Below are 19,258 nucleotides of genomic sequence, written 5' to 3'. Positions count from 1 at the left end.
GTGTCACTAGGGTGACTGGAAACGGACTGTGTGAGAGCAACGCTCACATTATCTCGTGCTGTACCCGTTCATATCATCCCCCTAGGTACCAAAAACCCTGCCCCGTTGTCAATCCAGGGGCGGCTATGCGATGCGTATGCAGTGCTCTCTAGTATGGTACAGTCCGACATGTAATAGAATTGGTGACTGGCTCTGTAGTTTCCAATATTGTTGAGAACTACTACCACCAGTTTTTTTTAGGAATACTGTGAAGTCGTTTGCCAGGAAATCCAGCACTGCTTTCCCTCAAGTGCAAAATCATTCATTTACTACGACATGCAGCTTTAGTCATTTACATGCAGTTACTTCAGTACTCCTGTGTAGTTGAGGAAACACATCGCCATAGCGAAACAACAAGGTAGAGAATTGGGATGCGCAACTAATACATTTTCCTGTTGTGCTTTGTTCTGGCAGGGATCGTGTCCGATTGGATGCGAGCGCCAGTGCCGTCAGCCAATCGTGACGGCCTGCTCCGCCGGCCAGGAGTGCGTTGTGCCCAGTGCGCTTGGCCGGTGCATCGGTTAGTAAGGATTGCTAGTGCAAGGGCATGTTCAGTGTTCAGACATGCACAGCATGGCTCTGTTTAAAGGGGAAGTTAAGGCTAAAATCAAAATTTCACCAGTTGTAGTCTTTGGGGTGCTGAGTCGAATGGTCTTGGTTCGAGAAAGCTGAGACGCTCCCTTCCTACTTTAATCCCAATTGAACTCGCGCACTTCCACCGAAACTGGGTGACTGCGCCCTACTAGATGGGGATTTGTATTCAAAATGTCACTAAAAGCGCCATGTCGTTCTTATAAAAGCACGGATGACCGCGATTGGCCCATATGTTGTAGTCTTTTGGACGCTGAGTCGACTGGTTTTGGTCCGAAAAGGCTGCGATGCAGCGTTCCTCCTTTATTCCCAATCGAACATGCTTGAACAAGCGGTCACGTGCTCCTGGGTGCCCAAATCACCTGGTCACCATGCCAGCAGGCGGCAACTTTCACACCAAGGTTCAACTCGAGTTCAACTCGAGTGACAGGACTGCACCCAAAAAAGGTCAAACAGGCTAGTAAGTTGTACCCTGCAGGCACGGTGACTAGGTGACTGGTGTATGCAGGAGCACGTGACCGTTTGTTCAACCATGTTCGATTGGAAATACAGGAGGAACACTGCATCGCAGCCTTTTTGGACCAAAACCAGTCGACTCAGCGTCCAAAAGACTACAACATATGGGCCAATCGCGGTCATCCGTGCTTTTATAAGAACGACATGGCGCTTTTAGTGACATTTTGCATACAAATCCCCATCTAGTAGGGCGCAGTCACCCAGTTTCGGTGGAAGTGCGCGAGTTCGATTGGGATTAAAGTAGGAAGGGAGCGTCTCAGCTTCCTCGGACCACGACCATTCGACTCAGCACCCCAAAGACTACAACTGGTGAATTTTGATTTTAGCCTTAACTTCCCCTTTAAATCCAATTTAGGCCGTATGAGGCCCAAAATCTCAATTCTAGCTCAGCTGGAAATGGCATTTGGACCAGCATCTCGACACAATTATCAATGCTAAATCCAGCCGAAATACTCAAAACCCAGTCGAAAAATAACTTCGTTCTTTATCCACGTCGTTCAATATGGTCCACCTTTTTGGAGAATAGACATCCAAAACACAATTGCAAGAGCATTCCATACTGCATAGCGACAACAACTGGAAACAGTTAACCATTGACCCATTATTGTTCAAAAGCAAGATTATCACCATTTTTCTGAACAGACCATAGATGGCCTGGAATGAATGGACAATATAGATCAAGAGCGTGTGTGCTCATCACTACTCTTTGGACTATGATATAGCTTTAATCAGGAGACTTCATGCAGTTTGCTATTGTATGTGTTGTGTTATTGTGTGGTGTATATGTTTGACTACCTCTGACACACCGTTGCAGTGGGCAAGGCACCTGCTATCAGTTGTGACCAGTCGTTTGTGCAAGGCAGTCTACCAGACTCGTCGTCTAACCCAAGATTAGAAGGTCAGCTTCCTAGGTATTCAATGGCTGTGTCTTGTGTATCAACTCATTATGATGACACAAGTCAGCAATGGAACTAGGCTGAATTTTAAGCTGTAACTCTGAGTTCCACGGCTATCTGCAAATCCTCAGACAGCAATGATGATATTAGTGGAAAGTGCCTCAGTAGGGTTATACTCATTATGATAGTCCTGGCCAGACCGGGAATTCAACCTCATGAATAAAATAGGCTAATAGTTGATGCGTGCATGCCACTGAGAACTAAAGTAGGAATTGCTTTTGTCTGGGATCACACGACCAGTACGCATTGTACAGTTGACTGTTTCCAATAGCTGACGACCATTGTTTGTCTATATCTGTTGATTACATCACAGTCCAAGGTCCTAGCTGTCCAACCTGCACTATGCTCGATCCAGAGAGTGCATGTTCCAATCAATACCACTTCCGTAAGTCACCAGCACACCAGTCACGGCTTGTTTTCCGATGGCCACTTACGTTTTGTAGCTGCCGCCGCCGCTGCTGCTGCTGCTGCCATCACTATCATTATGTGATGGCACTGATAGGTATTGCTGGATCAAGTCGTGTGGGATTGGGCACATTTTCTTTCCCTTTTCCTTATGTACGCCAGGCCTTGACCAAAGTTTATGTGTGGGCTTTCCATTCCTTCCCTTTGCAGTGATTCGCGGGAAAGTCCTGCGTCGCAGTACAGACAGCTACACGATACGCGTCAAGAGTGTCCTGTTCAACGCACACAACATCACGGTTCCGGCCAACAACACGGTCACGATGCTGCGCAAGCGCCCACTGAACAGCGCGCAGACGGTGCCCACCAGCTGCGCTTGCCCGGTCATGCATGAGGGCGCGCAGTACGTGATCGCCGGCTATGCGCGCAACGGCAAGCTGTCGCTGCGCAACCGCCGCTCCGCCACCATGGTGTACAGCGGTGTAGTGCAGAGCCGTCGGTACGTCGATTGGCTGGCGCAGCGCATGCGGCACTGCCACGAGCGCACTGAGACGGACCCGAGCACGCTGGGCGAAGTCGAAGAGTGGGACCAGGAAGGCAATGCCGTAGGCGACGGCTCACATCTCTGGCGCAGCCTGGTACGCATGCTTGATAACAGCGGTGGCGGTGGTGATGCCATGCCAACCATAGCTCAGCCCGAGGCCATAACGCCTGTCCAGCCTACAATATCCACAGTGGGCCGTTGGGAACGATCAGCGATTGATGCTCCAATGGTACGATATCACGCACGGTTAAAGGACATTGAGGAGTCGCAAGTCTGGCAGACAGCAGTCGACATATCGCCAAATCATCCCCGTCGTGACCACCGAGCAATATCATAGAAGCCTCTGCAAAGCCTCTGATGACCAGCTATCACTGTATTCCTGGACTGTTTGAAGACTTGATTCCTGGACTGTTTGAAGATTTGATTCCTGGACTGAGACACCATGCGGCTAACATGCTGCCAAAAAGTCATGCTAAACTCACAGCTGAGCATAATCAGCCGCTTGAACCAAACAACCTGCAGACCATCATCATCATGCTACATGAATAGCAATGAGCCGTGACTGATGCTGTCCACACTCTGTTGCCAGTGTGCTTGAGTTTTGCCTTAAAATGTTTGACTGGACGTGCGTTTCAGAGTGATATGCGCTGGCTCTTCTTTCCGGCTTGGCTTCTGCCTCCATTGATAACCGTTTTAAGCTGCAGTCATCGGTTGTGAGCACTTCCTGCAGCAGTTGAGTTCAGCCCGCGCAGTGGCATGTGTGCATACGCCGCCAACGATGTCGTGACCCTTGCCGGTTTATTGTTCAAGCTGCATGAGAGTGTGTGCATGGAAGCTATAGCGGGCCAGGCTAGCACATCCGTCTGCGGCGTTGTTGCTGTGAATACTTGAATCCACACATACATGATGTACGTGCTTCCTGCTAATGAGCCGCCGATTTCTGAAGTTCATTTATGCTGCTTGATCTGAGTCACATAAATTGTGCATCGATTTTAATCCTCGAGCATCTTGATGACATGTACTACTACATATTCTTGACATTCGAAACTAGGCAAGTCGTTTTAATGGCAATGTGAGCGCCGGGCTGAGGGGTCACCCGTTATCAGCTCGATTTGGGTCATACAATCATACGAGGACTGTTGTGCGGATTAACGGTGAACAAGTAGCTAATAATTGTTGTTAGCCACACCGTGTTCTATATGCCGGTGTCGCGGGTGATTAGCCGCCCCGTTGCCCAGTCCTGACCGATCATGGCTGCAAGCTTTCTGCTTGATTCTGGCCCCCATAAGGGAGTTGTAATATACGCCGGTATTTTACAACTCCTTGGTCCCTATTGTATCACTATAGATGGTACCGGTATGCCGGAAACACCTGTTGCCAGGGAACGGGTATATGGATTCAGTATTTCCTCCCATTTTTGAAACTTCAAATATTTTTGGCACCGCGAAGACGGAGAGTTTGCCCAAGGTTAATTTCACTTGAATATTCCGAAGGGTGTTACCCTTACCATGAGCCGCAAGTTCTTGGGGGGTCACCAGGCATTTTATCGCTTCAGCGGAAAAACACGCGTTCAAAATTGCATATCGTATTACCAAGAGTGCATAAACATTGTTTATGGACTCTTGTCATTACTGTATTGTATATTTTAGGCCTGCAAAGTGGCCAAGAATATTTGTGAAAAAAGGAAAGAAAGCAACAAACCAGAAAGCCTTTCTTCAGCTTCACTTTGTTATCATGGTTCAGTATGCCTACTGCACTGAGCAATCAAAAGCAAGTAAATATTTTAAATTATTGAAAAAGAAAAAAAAGTTGCCCAGGATGGGATTCGAACCCACAAACTTCGATCACGGCGGAAAAAAGGTCTTCAAAAGTGGTGGGTTCGAATCCACAACCAGGGAATGATAATACTCCCGGGATCCCTGCACCCAGGTACAAACCTGGGTTTGCAGATCAACCACTCCCGATCCCGGGCCCTCCCTGACATGACCACACCACCATCATCACTCGTATCGTAGTCGTAGTCGTAGAGTCTACGCGGTGCCAGAGCAGGAGGAGAGGCAGATTGCCAAGAAAAGTCACTTGATTACAAAAAAAAGTAGTTAGTTGAACTCAGAAGTATTTGCTACAGTTTATTACTCGTAGTTGGTTCCATGGACCATAATCGAAAGCTGCGCGGGCGAATAGCCAAGGCTTCAGTGCAGACAGCGTTTATCTTCCTGTAGTGTTTTGTGAGATTTGCCTTCATTCCCCTCTCTTTTTCTAAGCCGTTCTCCTTGTTCCTGTGAACGACAGGTGTCACCACGATTTGAAGTATCATCAAAGTTTTCAATATTTTTGATTTCAACCTGTGGGTTGTGTTGTATCATTACTGTGGAATCATCGAGGCCTGTGTGAAGGCTGTCAGCTCACAAGTAAGTCCCACGATGCTCAATGGAACTGATGGAGGAACCAGTTTTCTTTCGCATTCATTACAGCTCTCACTTGTACCCTCTCTGCCTCTTCCACGTTTTCAAAACATTTTTATTAGGAATTGGGTGAATTCTGTGGGTACTGTTCCAGAAATGGGGGGGGGGGGGGGCAGGGGGCAGTTTGTACACTCTTGTACTTGGCGTGGCCTATGGCTGAATTCTTTGTTGCCCTCAACTTTTCTGAAGCTCACGAGTCATACGTTTACTTTTCTGAAGATCACGAGTCCTACCGTACAAGCCGTGCACTTTGAGACCGTGCCCATGCCGTGAACTGGGTCGGGTTTCATGTCTGCTAAACTTGCACTACGGAAACAAGCTACAACACTCGGGAGAAAGTTAAAATCTTGTTTTTGAAAACGTCAAATTCACAAACTCGCGGTTAAGGCCGGCGGTCAGAGCGTGTTTTGACGACGTGTGTCCTGCTTTCTGTAAATGCGCGACGTCAACAGAAATTTCCGCCGCGGACATGACCAGCTGCGGAGATGCACACTCTGTTTCATATACTCTTGTTAGTAGAGATAGTATTCCTTAACAAGTTGCATGACCTGCTTCTCTATAATTTAACCTTCAGGGTCATTGTAGCTGGTCCGGTCTTACAAGTAACAATGTTTCGGCAAAATCGCGAAGAATCAGAGTATGGCTGTTGCAGAGTTCAGAGAAAGAACAGATCTGTTAGCTTTTCTTCCTGTAACTCAGAGTGTCTGTAGAAAGGCAGCAGTGCTAGCATGCACGACCCTGTACAGTACTAGAAACAATACAATGTGTTGTTTGTGTCTTCTTCTGCTCAGTGGTGAACACGCCTCTGCCGCAGAACCTTGAAGATGAGTGCAAGAAGGCGGCGAAAATCCTGAAGTCCTTCACCATGGACAAGGTGTCGTCGGGCGGCGTCGACCGTGTCATCCCGCCGACCATGATCGCCAAGGCAAAGGGCCTGGCCATCTTGACGGTGGTCAAGGCAGGCTTTTTGGTGACGGCGCGCGCCGGATCTGGCCTTGTGGTGGCGAAGCTCGCGGATGGAAGTAAGTCCCATATGACTAGTGCTGGTGCGGGGACTCGGCCCCTTGGCTCCCTGTTGTATCTACTTACTGGTACCTGCTTGCTTGATCATTGATGCTTGATACTCATGCTTGATAGCTTGATTGTACCATCAACAGTCAAACGTGCGTACATAGGAATGAGCCGACGGACAACTTACGGGCTGTAGTTTTGACTAGGGCTCAAACAGTTAGTCCGATTAACCGGTTGCAGACCGGTTACGAAGGATTAACGGTCAACCGATAAAGATAACGGTTACGCAGTAACTTTTCAGTCAATTTTTCAAGTATCAGGTCGTTGCAAAGTATACACTTTCGCAGGCTGTCGCACGCGTACGCAATTTCTGGGTTGTCAACTCGGTCATATCTGGTCTCTTGGTGTGAGAGTATGTATGAATGAGCATGCAAGAGAATGTACACGTGTGCGTTGTACTGAATAGGGTTCATTTTTTGAATGAGTGTAGTCAAATATACCGTTATAAAAGAGTCCGCAGGATTGCCGTGGCTTATAGGTTATAACCGTTAAACCGACCGTTAGCTTAGCAGTTAACCGTTCGGGGTAAAACCGTGACCGTTTGAGCCCTAGTTTTGACCCAGCTTGTACGTGCATATACATGTATGCTCATTGGACTACTTTCTATCCCTTTTGTTTGTTTGTTTGTTTGTTTGTTCGACAACTCAGCATTTGCCTGTCCACCTTCCTGTGCGAGCGTGTGTGCATGCATGGACGCACGTGCGTGGACATGTGTGTGTTGCGTATGCATGTGCGTATCTGTGGGCACGCTTTTGTTCTGTCGTGCAGCCTGGTCTGCTCCATCGGCGATCGCAACAGCTGGCATTGGTGGTGGCTTTGAGCTCGGGGCAGAGGTAAGTTTCCTTGGTGACTCCGCATTCTTTTCTTTTTGGGTGCGCCTGAGTAACTTGTTGGCAATACTGGAAGCTCCTTGCGGTGTCTTTGGTTTGTGTCTATGTGGAGGTGTGCGTGTGGGTGGGGGCAGTCTGCAAAGTCATGTTGTGTGACTTTGAGGTAAGTGCTACAGCTTTGATGGTACCTGCGCTCCACTCCAGCCAGCAGCTACTACATGGACGTTTTGTGTGTGTGTGTGTGTGTGTGTGTGTGTGTGTGTGTGTGTGTGTATGTGTGTGTGTGTGCACGTGCGTGCGTGCACGTGTGCCCATGTGTCTTTGTCCGTGTATGCGTGGGTGTGTTGTCCAGATCACGGACTTCGTATTCATCCTCAACAGTCCTAACGCTGTCGACGCTTTCTCTAAGGGAGGCAACTTGACACTGGGAGGCAACTTGAGTGTCGCTGTTGGCCCGATAGGACGCAATGCCGAGGCTGACGTGGCTATACGATCACCAGCTGCCATCTACACATATAGTCGAACCCAGGGTCTGTTCGCCGGCATCTCGCTGGAAGGCTCTGGCATTTTCGAGCGCAAGGAGGCCAACAGGAAGTAAGGCGTTACCAAGAGGTCATAAGACATACCGTATTTCCCCGATTATAAGTCGCACTCGATTATAAGTCGCACCCCCATTTTCAGGTTTGAGCAATATTGTTGCGATATATTCACTTCAGTAGTATGACATGCTCGATTGTAAGTCGCACCCCCTTTTTTACCCTGAATTTTAGTGTAAAAAGGTGTGACTTATAATCGGGGAAATACGGTAAGCCCCAAGAGTGTGCAACTCCTGATCAGTCCCTGTATGAAACCCCCAAGAGTGTGCAACTCCTGATCAGTCCCTGTATGAAAGCCCGCTAGGCGGAATTCCTTTATTGCGTCAATTTTGGTGCAGCCAGTGTGATGAGTTATGCCGATGAATTCTTCTAGAATTTGCACTCAAACCGGGATGCTTCCTCAGGGCAAACTGCCTAAACTGCGATTCTGATCGGAGTCCCCAATTGGATCAAGAAGTGAAACAAGGCGCGTGATCCTAAAGACAAAACTATTTTTTCGATGCCAATGATGACTCTTCATCGCCATCTTCTTTCGCCAACGCAGTCAGTCTCTTCAAAAACTATTTCTTCCCCGGGCCCTCACCATATTTCCGGTGCTTTCCTCGAAGATAATTTCAAATGATTGAGGAAATTGAGGATGCGTCAAAGGAGCGTTTCTTGGCTGAGTTGCACAGCTATCAGAATGTTTATCCTCGACAGCAATGCAGTATTTTCTGCCTCGCCAGTTGGCACAAGCTACACTTGTAACATGAACAGCGCCCTCACTTATTCCTGTCGTCGATGTCCAGGGATTCTTGGAGAAAGTGTTTGTTTTTGAGAAAGTACGACTTGTACAGTTGAACATCGATTATCCGACCACCTCTGGGCAGACAACTGTCAGGCGGTGTTCAGATAAGGCAAATGTTCCGGATAAGAAAAAACTGTCACTCACACACTTTCAGTGGTTATTACTAGCCGCACGACCTTTTTACTTTTTACTTTTCAAAATTTTCGTATTTTTTGAATGGCTCACTACATGCACAGTGCGTACTCTACGGCACGTGCGCCCAAAAAAACTGTTACGGATAATCGAATGGTCGGATAGCCGATGTGCGGATAATCGATGTTCAACTGTACGTCCGAAATGACTTTAAAAAAAGCTTCGAAATGTCGAGGCTATAGCCTTGAGTTAGAAGTGGTTCCGGGTACTAGTATAGTTTCCAGAATACCGCAAGGAACCCAAATTTACCTCGGATGACATGTTGCGCATGACGTAATGTAGGAATTTCGCCGAGTGCTGGGTGAATGCCAGTCGCACACTCTTGGGGGTTATGAACTCTTGTCGTTACTCAGTGTGTAGTGAAGCCAGTATTGTTAGTCCAGGCAGGCATAGTGGGATGGTCTGAAGCCTGATTCATACTTCATTTCGCGTACGGGAAACGCGTCGCATCGCGAAAAAGTCGACCTGAGCTCAACTGTTTCGCGTACGGGAAATGAAGTATGAATCGGCCTTCAGGCAATGATTGATTGTGAAACAGAGGGTACTAAGTTCAAGTCCTGCTTGGAAGCAGAAGGTTTTTTCAGCCATGCTGCGGCCCACAGTCAGTATAGAACTATAGTTATTAACAAAAGTATATAACCCCCAAGAGTGTGCAACTCCTGATACTCTTTCTATGGGGTTCGCCAACGGCGAAAACTCACATCACGTGGTGTAGTGTCCCAGTTGCACTTTCCAGCCCGTTTTAGCGAGCAGCGGAGCAATAATAAAAGCACTCCCTGGCAGAAACTCACTGCGCGTATGCAACTCGTCAGAACAATCAGGGCAGATTTTCGAATTGCGCGCACGCTATGTTTAGCTGTACGTAGTACAGAACGTACCTGAGACACGTGATGTGAGTTTTCGCCGTCGGAGACCCCATATGCAGAGTTGCACACTCTTGGGGGGGGGGGGGGGGGGGGGGTTATACATGTATAATCTTGATATTAGCAAGAGTACATACCCCCCCCAAGAGTGTGCAACTGTCTGTACAAGCTCTATCCAGTGCTGCGACGGCAGAACTTCACATCACGTGACATGGCTCCAACGGCTACGCTGGCAAACAGTGCAACGTGACCACAAGAGAGTTGAACCCAAAGCAGGGTTGCGTACAATCCTGTATCTATCATATACGGGTTCGTCACGTGATGTGAAGTTCTGCAGTCGCAGACCCCATAGCTGGAGTTTCACACTCTTGGGGGGGGGGGGGGGGGGTATGTAATCTTGATATTAGGGAGATTTCGCTCTGTGATTACCGGTAGGTATAAAAATCCGCATGTCGTACGCGCCGGGGCGAGGGCAACTTTCATACGTAAATCTCTCTACGGATTTCCGTAGGGAAGCTCTTTCCTACGTTTGGTTCTCCGTAGGACTTTTTGAATTATTTTTCGCATTTTCCGGACCCATCCATGGCAACGTTCAAGCCGCGCGAAACACAAGATATACATCGCGTGGCAAACAAAATGGAGAACGTGGTTTCGATTCGTGGCGCATGATGTGGGCGCATGCAGCGGACGCGTCTCCACCGCAACAAGGCATGCTTAGCATGTATGTGCAGTCATGGAGAAAATTAATCACGTAGAGCGCTGATCTTTACGTATGAAAATTCTTACGTACAATTCTTACGTTATTTTCGTACGTAATTACGATGAGCGAAACCGCAGTCCTTACTAAATAACACCAGATATTGGTATATAACTGCTTCTTTGCAACCTTGCACATCATAGTGCGTCTTGATGATGGCAATTTGCTGAAACAGCAACGCTTATACAGTGGATTGAGTTGTGAGCTTGCAATGCCAAGGAAAAGAGCATGTGTACTTGACATTGCCTATTCTTGTGGCATGGTTCTCTTCTCCCCTCTCTCTCTCTCTCTTTGATATGCTACATATTCTACTAAAAAAACTTGCCATCTACCCATGCCTGCACTTTTTCCCGGGTTCCCCCCCCCCCCCCAAAAAAAACTACAGAATACCAAGAGCAGCATTTATGTTAACAGTTGTATTGACAGATCAGAATAATGGATACAATAAAGGAGAGGGTAAAATGGAAAAAAACCCTGCTACTTCAGTAGAATTTCAAGTCGGATGGTGAGCCAATTAACTTTTTTTTGTCTTTCTCCTTTTTCACTTCAGTAGAATAGAAAGAATTTTGATGTAGCGACGTAGATGACGTTGGTTATTCCTACGTGGAACACACCCTTCCTGCCAAACTTGACCCTTGACTGACTCACGACTGCCATCCGGAGCACACGAGGAATAGAATAGAAAGATACCACAAAGAAAACCAGAGTTTAACGTCAGTTGATTCGGTCCATCATCTTACCCATGAGCATGGGGTTTCGCTCTTTTTCTGATGCGGTGAACTGGTCACATCGAAGTGCCAACTGATCCCTTGCTTGAACCGTGGAGACAGAAAATTGCTCACGCTGCAAGGAGAGCTAGTCTGCTGCCTGCTTCTTCGACTCCTCGAATTGCTCAGGGCTAAGGGCAAATTCCTCTTTCTTCACTTGACTATCAGCAGCATGTTGTTTCTCTAGATATTCCAGCATATTCCCAATAGCCGAATGCTTCTTTGCTGGCGAAAAGCCAAGTTCGTTAACCGGGACCACGAGAAACCAGTGAGTAACTACGCAACTCACAATCCTGAAAGTTGGTATTCGAATTCATTGCGTGTGCTTGGTTGATCTTGAAAACTTACTGTCGCAAGCCTTTCCCTTCAGACATGAGAAAGCACCATCTCTCATGCTCGCTGCTTTGCTCCTCAGATCTGCATCCTGCTGCTGCTTTTTTTTCAGATCGTCGGCGGGAGAGGCTTTTTGAGCAGCAGCAACTTCAAAAAGCTCAACCACGCTGACCAGGGCTTGTTCTTTCGGACCGAAATCTTCCACTGTGTCAGAAGCACGGGCGTCCTTGTTTTGCTTGGGCCGGGTATAGCGGACGAGCTTTTCAGCTCAGTCACGGGTACCGCGAGGTGTCGGGCCACCAATCTTGTCAGGAAACATGCTGGCCGTGCTGTAATGATCCTGCTCCACACACACTGAGCGTGGCTCACCATGATCAGACCTCTAATTTACTAATATTTATGAACACACTGCGCGCACACACACTGCATGACGAGACGAGGTGGACCTGGACGAGACGAGGTTGACATTGGCGTGACGAGGTTGCATACGATAACGAGACGAGGCTGAACACGAGACGAATGCCGGGCGGTAGAGGACAAGGATCTCAGGGTCGCGGGCTTCGGCAAAAGTTCGGCGCCAATGTTGGGTATTTCACAACGGACGACGGGACAACAGACGGACGGAGCAAATCGAGGAAGAAACGGACAAACGGATTCTCCCCGGCCAACAGCTCCTTTCACGAGGGCTTCGTCATGGTTGCTTGCAAACTTCTGCATTGTGCGCTTGGATGGCGTAGCCGTTGCAGCAGTCAGGTGCCTAGAATAAGCAGGACGAAGGACGAAAGAAACACCCTCCCTGTGCGACGAATCGAGCACAGATACTAGTGAAGGGACAAATAGTACGTTCCTTGACCGAAACGATTACATGTACAATAAAACAATTGCAGTTCATGTGCGGGTCAGGCAGCTTGATTTTCCTCATGCGTATGAATATCACCACCCTCAAGAATCAGGGCTTCTAAAGTGGTGGAAGGTGGGCAGGTCAGACCCGCCACAAACTGGTCAAAGACTACAAAGTCCGTTTGCTGCATCCATGGTACCCTCACGCCAGGCCACGCGTTCCCAACTACCAGCTAACTCTATTGTAAATAGTTGTTGGTGTCACCATGACACTGAGTTCATGTCTTGTGCCTGTGCTGTTGTCACTCGAAGTACATTTCATGTTTGCTTGTTTTTTTTTGTGCTGCGAAGAATGTACCAGAAGGACGTACGGTCCACTCAGCTACTGAGTGGTCTGGTGCAGCCGCCCGACGAGGCTGAACCGCTGTACGCTGCTCTCCGCGATCACATGAGGGGCATGGTGGTCGATGCCGCCGGGGAAGGGGTGAGTGCTTGGCTTGCGTATGTCCAGCACGGGCATTATGGATTTGGGATTTCCCATCTTCTTTCTTTACCATTCGAGTAGTCCCTTGGAGTGCCAATCTCTGTTATGAAATATGTGTGCTCATGCAATAATTATATTTTTGGATTTTCCAGATTCTTTACCATTCGAGTACAGTCCCTTAGAGCACCAATCCCTGAAATAACTGTGCTCACACGATACTAGTACCGTAAAGTCGCGGATAAAAGCCGGGCTTATAAGCATATACGCCACTTTCTGCATCAGGCTTTAATGCAAACCATGCTTATATGCACCACTGATAAATTATATATTGCATAGAAGCCAGGCTTCTACGCACGACACGCGTAGATCTACCGGTGTGGTGGCAGTTTTACTATGCGCCGTACATAGTGCATGCACTCTTGACCTACCCGATCCGCGCTTGCACAGAAGCCAGGCTTCTACGCGTGGCAGGCTTATAATGCATTTGACCCGTTTGATTTTCAGGCTTCTATCCTCGATGTGCTTGTATGCAAACCCGGCTTTTATCCACGACTTTACGGTATACGTTATTATGCTTTCTCTGAGCGCTATTGTTTCAACTGTGCTGGGTCACTGCAAGCACATGATGCAGGACATGTTTAATGGAGATTTGCAGGGAGCAGCGAAAATGGAGAAAGGGATCAACAACAGGTTTCCGGGGATAGTATGTATGTTGCACGAGCATAGTGAATTGTTTTAAAACACAGATCAACTCTCCTGGTCAATGCACTCGAATGGTTATTATTATTATTATTATTATTATACGCATTTCCGCGTTGAAGTGTAGCAGCAGTATGCTGCGTCCACAGCTTCGCTTATGCAGAATGGCTCGAATGGTAAGAAGAAGAATCTGGAAAATCCAATGTGGTCAGCAAGGTCTTACTTATCAGTCATCACCTTGTCTCAACTTAGTCAGCTATGCTTTCTGTGTTTGGCCGTTTATGCTGCAGTGTTGTTCTTGATACAATAAATATTACATGTACCCCTGTTCGTAACTGGAACTCTTTTCTGTTTTGTCCCTTTGACTGTTCTGCATGGATCGACGGCTTCCTTTATCAACTTGCCCTGTACTTCGTCTATAGATCAGCAGGGGTAAGTACTTGTGGTGTCTGTGTAATTAATTTTAGAATTGTGATCAACAGCACGAGCTGAACCGACATTTCACAAAGGCTTTATTGTATTCGAAAAACGAGTGGATACGAAGGCTGTGAAATTACCGTATTTTCTCTAATAAGAGCCCGGGGTTCTTATTTGTTTAGTGACAGCTCTACCCGCGCTACTATTAGAGACTGGGCTATTATTATTTTTCAATTGTCGATTATCAAGCCAACTCCAGTCTATACAGGCATAAACTGACCATATCAAGACTGATTTTCAACCCTAAACTCAGGAATATTGTCAAAACAGATGTTTCACAATAGCATTGGCGCCAGGAAGGTAGCAGTAGACCGAAAACCTCCTTGCAAATATGTTCTTGGCATGTTGTACTGCTGTTTTATATGCAGTCGATATACAGTAGATATTGGTTATAACGTGCCCTTCTGATTTTTCACATGTTATCACTATAACCGGTATATCACTACAGGCGATTTTCAACTGCGCTCATCTTACATACACATTATACACGTGTGGGTACTCGATCGCGCTAATGTAGCGTTCTGATACAGGATTCATGCTGCTGCACCTTCCCCAGTCTAGAATGAAGAACTTCTTGGCCCAAAGGCATCATCCGGGAAACATCAGACCAGAATACACTATGAAAACACCCATGTGGCTCCAAGTCGAGACATCAATGCCTCACACTCGTGTGTTGCTATCACTATAGACGATATTTTTTCTGCACAAAGAGGTGTTTTGAATGGTGATTCTGTATCCTTATAGCCGATTTATCGCTATATACGATATATTGGTTATAATGATAATTTGAGTGGCTTTTTCTGGTTTTGCTTTTGATATTTTCATTTTGTATCAATATAGCCGGTTTATCACTATGTCCGATGACTTTATAACCGATATCCACTGTACTTGTTGCATACTCCAATTGTGACCCGCGCTACTACAGTTGCGCTCGGTGAAATCCGGCCCGAAGTGCATAACTGGCGCCCAGTACTGATGCGGCCCTTGACGCCCTTAAAGTTGTACAAGTGCTAGTGTGCACGTGTGCCGTATGAACTGTGCATGTGCTGTACTCATACGCATGCATGCATGCTTACACCAAAGTGTAAAAAACCGCGCCAAACTTAGCATTCATTTCAGTTCAGCACAAGTAAAGAAGACGGAGCTCGTTTCGAAGCAGTTTATTTCATACACAGAGCAGCAGGGCTTCAATATTTTGTGTGGCCACCGTCTGCTTCGATTAGGGCTTCAACATGACGTGGCATTGACTCCACGTATTGGGGAAACCGTGTCAGGAGCCAACGAGTCCCACTCCAGGTGCAGTGCCTGCACCAGCTGGTCAGCAATCTCGCAGCGATGTGGAAGTATTCTCTTCTTGAGAAGAGCCCACACATTGGGAATGGCCATGTCCTTCTTCTCTATCTCTTCTTGATCTTGAGCTGTACTTCGTGAAGTGAATGAAAGAAATTTTGAACTGTTTTTAGCATGCAACACGTGCACTCTGAACTTTTACACGAGGTGCGTACAGTTAAGTTCGTACACACAACTCGCCAGTGATGTAATGGGAGCTGGCTTCGCGGCGCCGGCTTTGCACTTCGGGCCGGATTTCACCGAGCGCAACTGTATTAGAGACTATGCTCTTATTATTTCAAACCACCCTCACCCCGGGTCATTATTGGAGACCTGGGCTTTTATTAGAGAAAATACGGTAATATCAGTTCTAAAAGTGAAAAGGATGAACTGCGCGCTCATTCTAAACACACCTCAAGGCAAAGTTGGTGGGTTAGTTCCAATAACGTTTTCTTGTGATGTTCATCAGTTATTGGAACTATTAAACCCACCAACTTGGCCTTGATGTGTGTCAAGCTGTTGTCTCCGCGTAGGTTGATTCTAAAAGTTGTAGCGAATTGGTCTTGGGCTAACAGCCTCAATTCTAGTTCCGCTGCTATTCCCTGTGGATACTAGTAGCAGCGGAATTAGATTTGTGGCCACTAGCCCAATAGGGCCAATACCTACTTGCTTTTATGGCCACGGTCACACCGAAACAAGCCGCTTTGGGCTTGCTATTGGTGGAGCTCAGCTGGCGTGGATGCGGGGCTGTCAAGCGGTCACACCAGGCGTCGAATGCTGTGACTTGATTGCTTGTTATTGTTTTTTGACCGCCAAATTTGGTGGAAAACACACCACAGTCAGCAAGAAATCGGAAAGCAAGACATTCATAACCCCCAATCCCCAATAGATATGGCATGCCAATGTTTTTAGAACTCTATTGTTATTAGGCCATTGTCTGTTATAGTCACCACTATAAATAAATCCAATCCAAAATCCAATCCAGCTGCTCATGTTACATGTACAAGTGAAGTGCAAACACTCTGTTCAACTTGTAAAACACCCTTTCAATTAAACTAAGAATTTTGTTTTTTATGACTGTGCTGGTTCTCATTTCCAATAATTAAATTTGTTTTATCAGATATGTCATTTTTTCCGTTTTTCGTACCCTTTTGTTGTTGTTGTTGATATCAGGTAAAGCGTATGCTGCCTCGAAGGGTTTCGGCGGCGGTGATGATGATTTTGGCGGCTTTGGTGGCGGTGGCAGCAGCGGCGGCAGTTCTGAATCAAGCAGTCGGTTCTCTCTCCCGAGCATGAAGAGATCTGGTGGAGGTGGTGGAGGCGGCGGTGATGATGGTGGTGGCTCTTCATCTGGTGGCCGTAGCAGTGGTAGCAGTGCCAGTAAGTTCAAGCTATGCTGCTTCTGGAAAAAAGGAGAAGGAAATAAATGCTCGTGACAAGCAAGGTCCCGGGTTCGAGTCCTGGTGGGTCTGGCATTTTTTTCTCTTTTCAGGCAGTTCACTTCCCCGACTATTAAATCATTTGAATTTGAAGTTCTCCCAATCCTTTCAAAAGGACAACAATGTTACGAGTTATGACTAAGTGTCCACCAGCGTAACCAGATCATATGCAATCAGTGAGTGAGACTATTAAATGGCACGAAACCTTTTTTCCATAAACCATGGCTCGCCATCCAAGTTCAACCTTATACTGCTTCTGTCCAGGAATGCACTGTTGTACAGTCCTATCTTGCAGTCGTCAGTCTCCTGATTACAACCTCCCTCCTCCTCCCCCCCCCCCCCTTCTCTGATGGTTTGTGGGTGTATTTGTGGTACAGTCAAATCTGTCGTAAGCGACCGCCCCTTGGTGCAAGAAAAAGCGGTCTCTTACAGCAGATGGTCTCTTACGGCAGATGTATGGTAAATTTGGCATACCGGGCATGCATATATGCTTCCATGTACTCAAATCGACGAGAATAATGTGATTTTTAATATAATTTTATTGGATATTCAATAGAATATAGGGGTGCCAGGGCCAGTCGATCGCACTCGCAAGACAGCGCATTTTCACACCTTGCAGTTGACAGCGCACTGGCAAGTACAGTTTCGCACCTGACTGAACGACATACGTGGGTCGCGGTCGCTTACAGCAGATTTGAATGCAGCCACCGTGCATGAAATCGCGGTCGCTGGTCGCGCACAGCAGATGGTTGCTCTGGACAGATCAATTTGTATGTGAAACCGTCGGTGCACGGAAAATCGGTCACTGACGGTAGATGGTCGCCTACAGCAGAGGTCGCTAACGGCAGATTTGACTGTACCATGTGTTTGTTTGCTGACATGTGCATCTATACACTTGCACAAACGCACACACGCACACACACGCACACGCATATCTTACTTGCGTCTTGTGTGTGCGCGCGCGCGCGCGTGAATTGCTCTTTTCCTCAGTGACCTACTCGCAGCAGCGTGAAGCCGCCTCGAAATCGAATCGAAGCGGTGGCAGCTCTGGCAGTGGCCGTGGGTCATCATCACACGAGCCCTCGAAATCCTACTCGGGTGGTCAGCGATCACAGCGGAGATCGTCGTCCTCACGCTCCGCCAAGAATAAGGACAGTGCAGCTGATTCGTTCGATGTCAATGCTGGCTGGAATGCAGATACTATCGTTCAGGCTCGCTGGGATTACTTCAGTGACACAGCTGGTGATCTGAACTTCCGGCGTGGCGACAAGATTGTTGTCACGCTCCAGACGGGAAAGACTGATGATTGGTGGGAGGGTAAGCTACGTGGCATAGTTGGTATATTTCCAGCCAACTATGTTGTCGATGTATCGGCATGAGAGGGTGTGTGTGTGTGTGTGTGTGTGTGTGTGTGTGTGTGTGTGTGTGTGAGAGAGAGAGAGAGAGAGAGAGAGAGAGAGAGAGAGAGAGAGAGAGAGAGACCCAACCGCCAGATCTCTGCATTAATCCCCAGCCAGGCCTGCTGACCTCTTTCCGTGAAGTTCATGCATGGTTCGGCTTGGTGTAGGGTGTAGCACAACTGGCTGCATACGCGGTTGCGCCACTCTGTGTGTATGCTGTATGTGTGTTGTGTGCACAAGCAGGATTTATTTTGCATTAATTTTATCCCTTTTGCTGTCCCGTTATTTTCATGCTGTATCCTACTCCGGGTTTCGGCACCCATTGCTAAGCGCTCTTTGAACTCCGTGTGCATAACAAATATATATCTAGCGGACCCAGTGTTCTCTTTAGCCTGTTGCCCGCCTGTGATCATGATGATGTGGTCGATAGGATGCATGCGTGTTCCACAGCTGCTGGTCAGTTTTAGCGTAGTCGTGCACCGGGACCTTGGCGCTCAGTGCCGTCCGCTTCTTATTCCTCTAGTCTAGATCTGCTGGTCAGAATAGTTGTGCTGTTGCGTCGCTTGATTTCTTTGGTGAATCTACAAGTATAACCGAGTGCGTAGTGACTTTGCTTGTATCACTCACCGGCTTAGATGTGTGCGGGCGTGCGTGCGTGTGTGCTTGTGTACGGGTGTATGCCGGTGTAACTGCGTTTAGTAACCATGTGCTGGAGATCCAAGGGCATCGGGTCTCTCCCCCACCGTGCTGTAGCGCGGTTAGTGCAGGATGCTGGTGCAGCTCATCTGCTTTATGATCTGCCGTGAGCAACCGGGCTAGATGGGATGTGCTTGAGTACAATGGTACCGGGGTATGTGTTGTTGAATTGGACCTGGATGGTC

The 19,258-nt window shown here is 47.5% G+C and overlaps 2 protein-coding genes across 2 annotated transcripts in view; both read left to right on the top strand.

The window, feature by feature from the left end:
• The window catches only part of LOC135823857 (uncharacterized), a 13,423-nt gene extending 9,310 nt beyond the window's left edge, over positions 1–4,113 (top strand). The window contains exons 6-9 of the mRNA XM_065336713.1: positions 454–559; positions 1,961–2,044; positions 2,416–2,487; positions 2,718–4,113. Of these exons, the coding sequence (XP_065192785.1) occupies positions 454–559; positions 1,961–2,044; positions 2,416–2,487; positions 2,718–3,385 (930 nt within the window). The 3' untranslated portion in view covers positions 3,386–4,113. The remainder of the gene's footprint in view (positions 1–453; positions 560–1,960; positions 2,045–2,415; positions 2,488–2,717) is intronic.
• A 1,016-nt stretch (positions 4,114–5,129) lies between these two features.
• Positions 5,130–18,999, top strand: LOC135823856 (SH3 domain-containing YSC84-like protein 1). Its single transcript, XM_065336712.1, has 8 exons — positions 5,130–5,459; positions 6,305–6,535; positions 7,353–7,417; positions 7,767–8,008; positions 12,901–13,033; positions 14,155–14,164; positions 16,712–16,918; positions 17,968–18,999. Coding segments are annotated over exons 1-8 (1,278 nt in total). The 5' UTR covers positions 5,130–5,458; the 3' UTR covers positions 18,357–18,999.
• Positions 19,000–19,258: the final 259 nt, after the last annotated feature.

The sequence above is a fragment of the Sycon ciliatum genome, chromosome 8, assembly GCF_964019385.1.
Source record: "Sycon ciliatum chromosome 8, ocSycCili1.1, whole genome shotgun sequence".
Lineage (NCBI taxonomy): Eukaryota > Metazoa > Porifera > Calcarea > Leucosolenida > Sycettidae > Sycon > Sycon ciliatum.
This window is presented reverse-complemented; position numbering and strand designations above follow the sequence as displayed.

Bases quoted from the DNA above. Each gene is read 5' to 3' on its own strand.
- LOC135823856 (XM_065336712.1), top strand. The intron at 6,536-7,352 runs GTAAGTCCCATA...TCTGTCGTGCAG, and splicing joins GGCGAAGCTCGCGGATGGAA to CCTGGTCTGCTCCATCGGCG. The intron at 7,418-7,766 runs GTAAGTTTCCTT...TGTGTTGTCCAG, and splicing joins GCTTTGAGCTCGGGGCAGAG to ATCACGGACTTCGTATTCAT.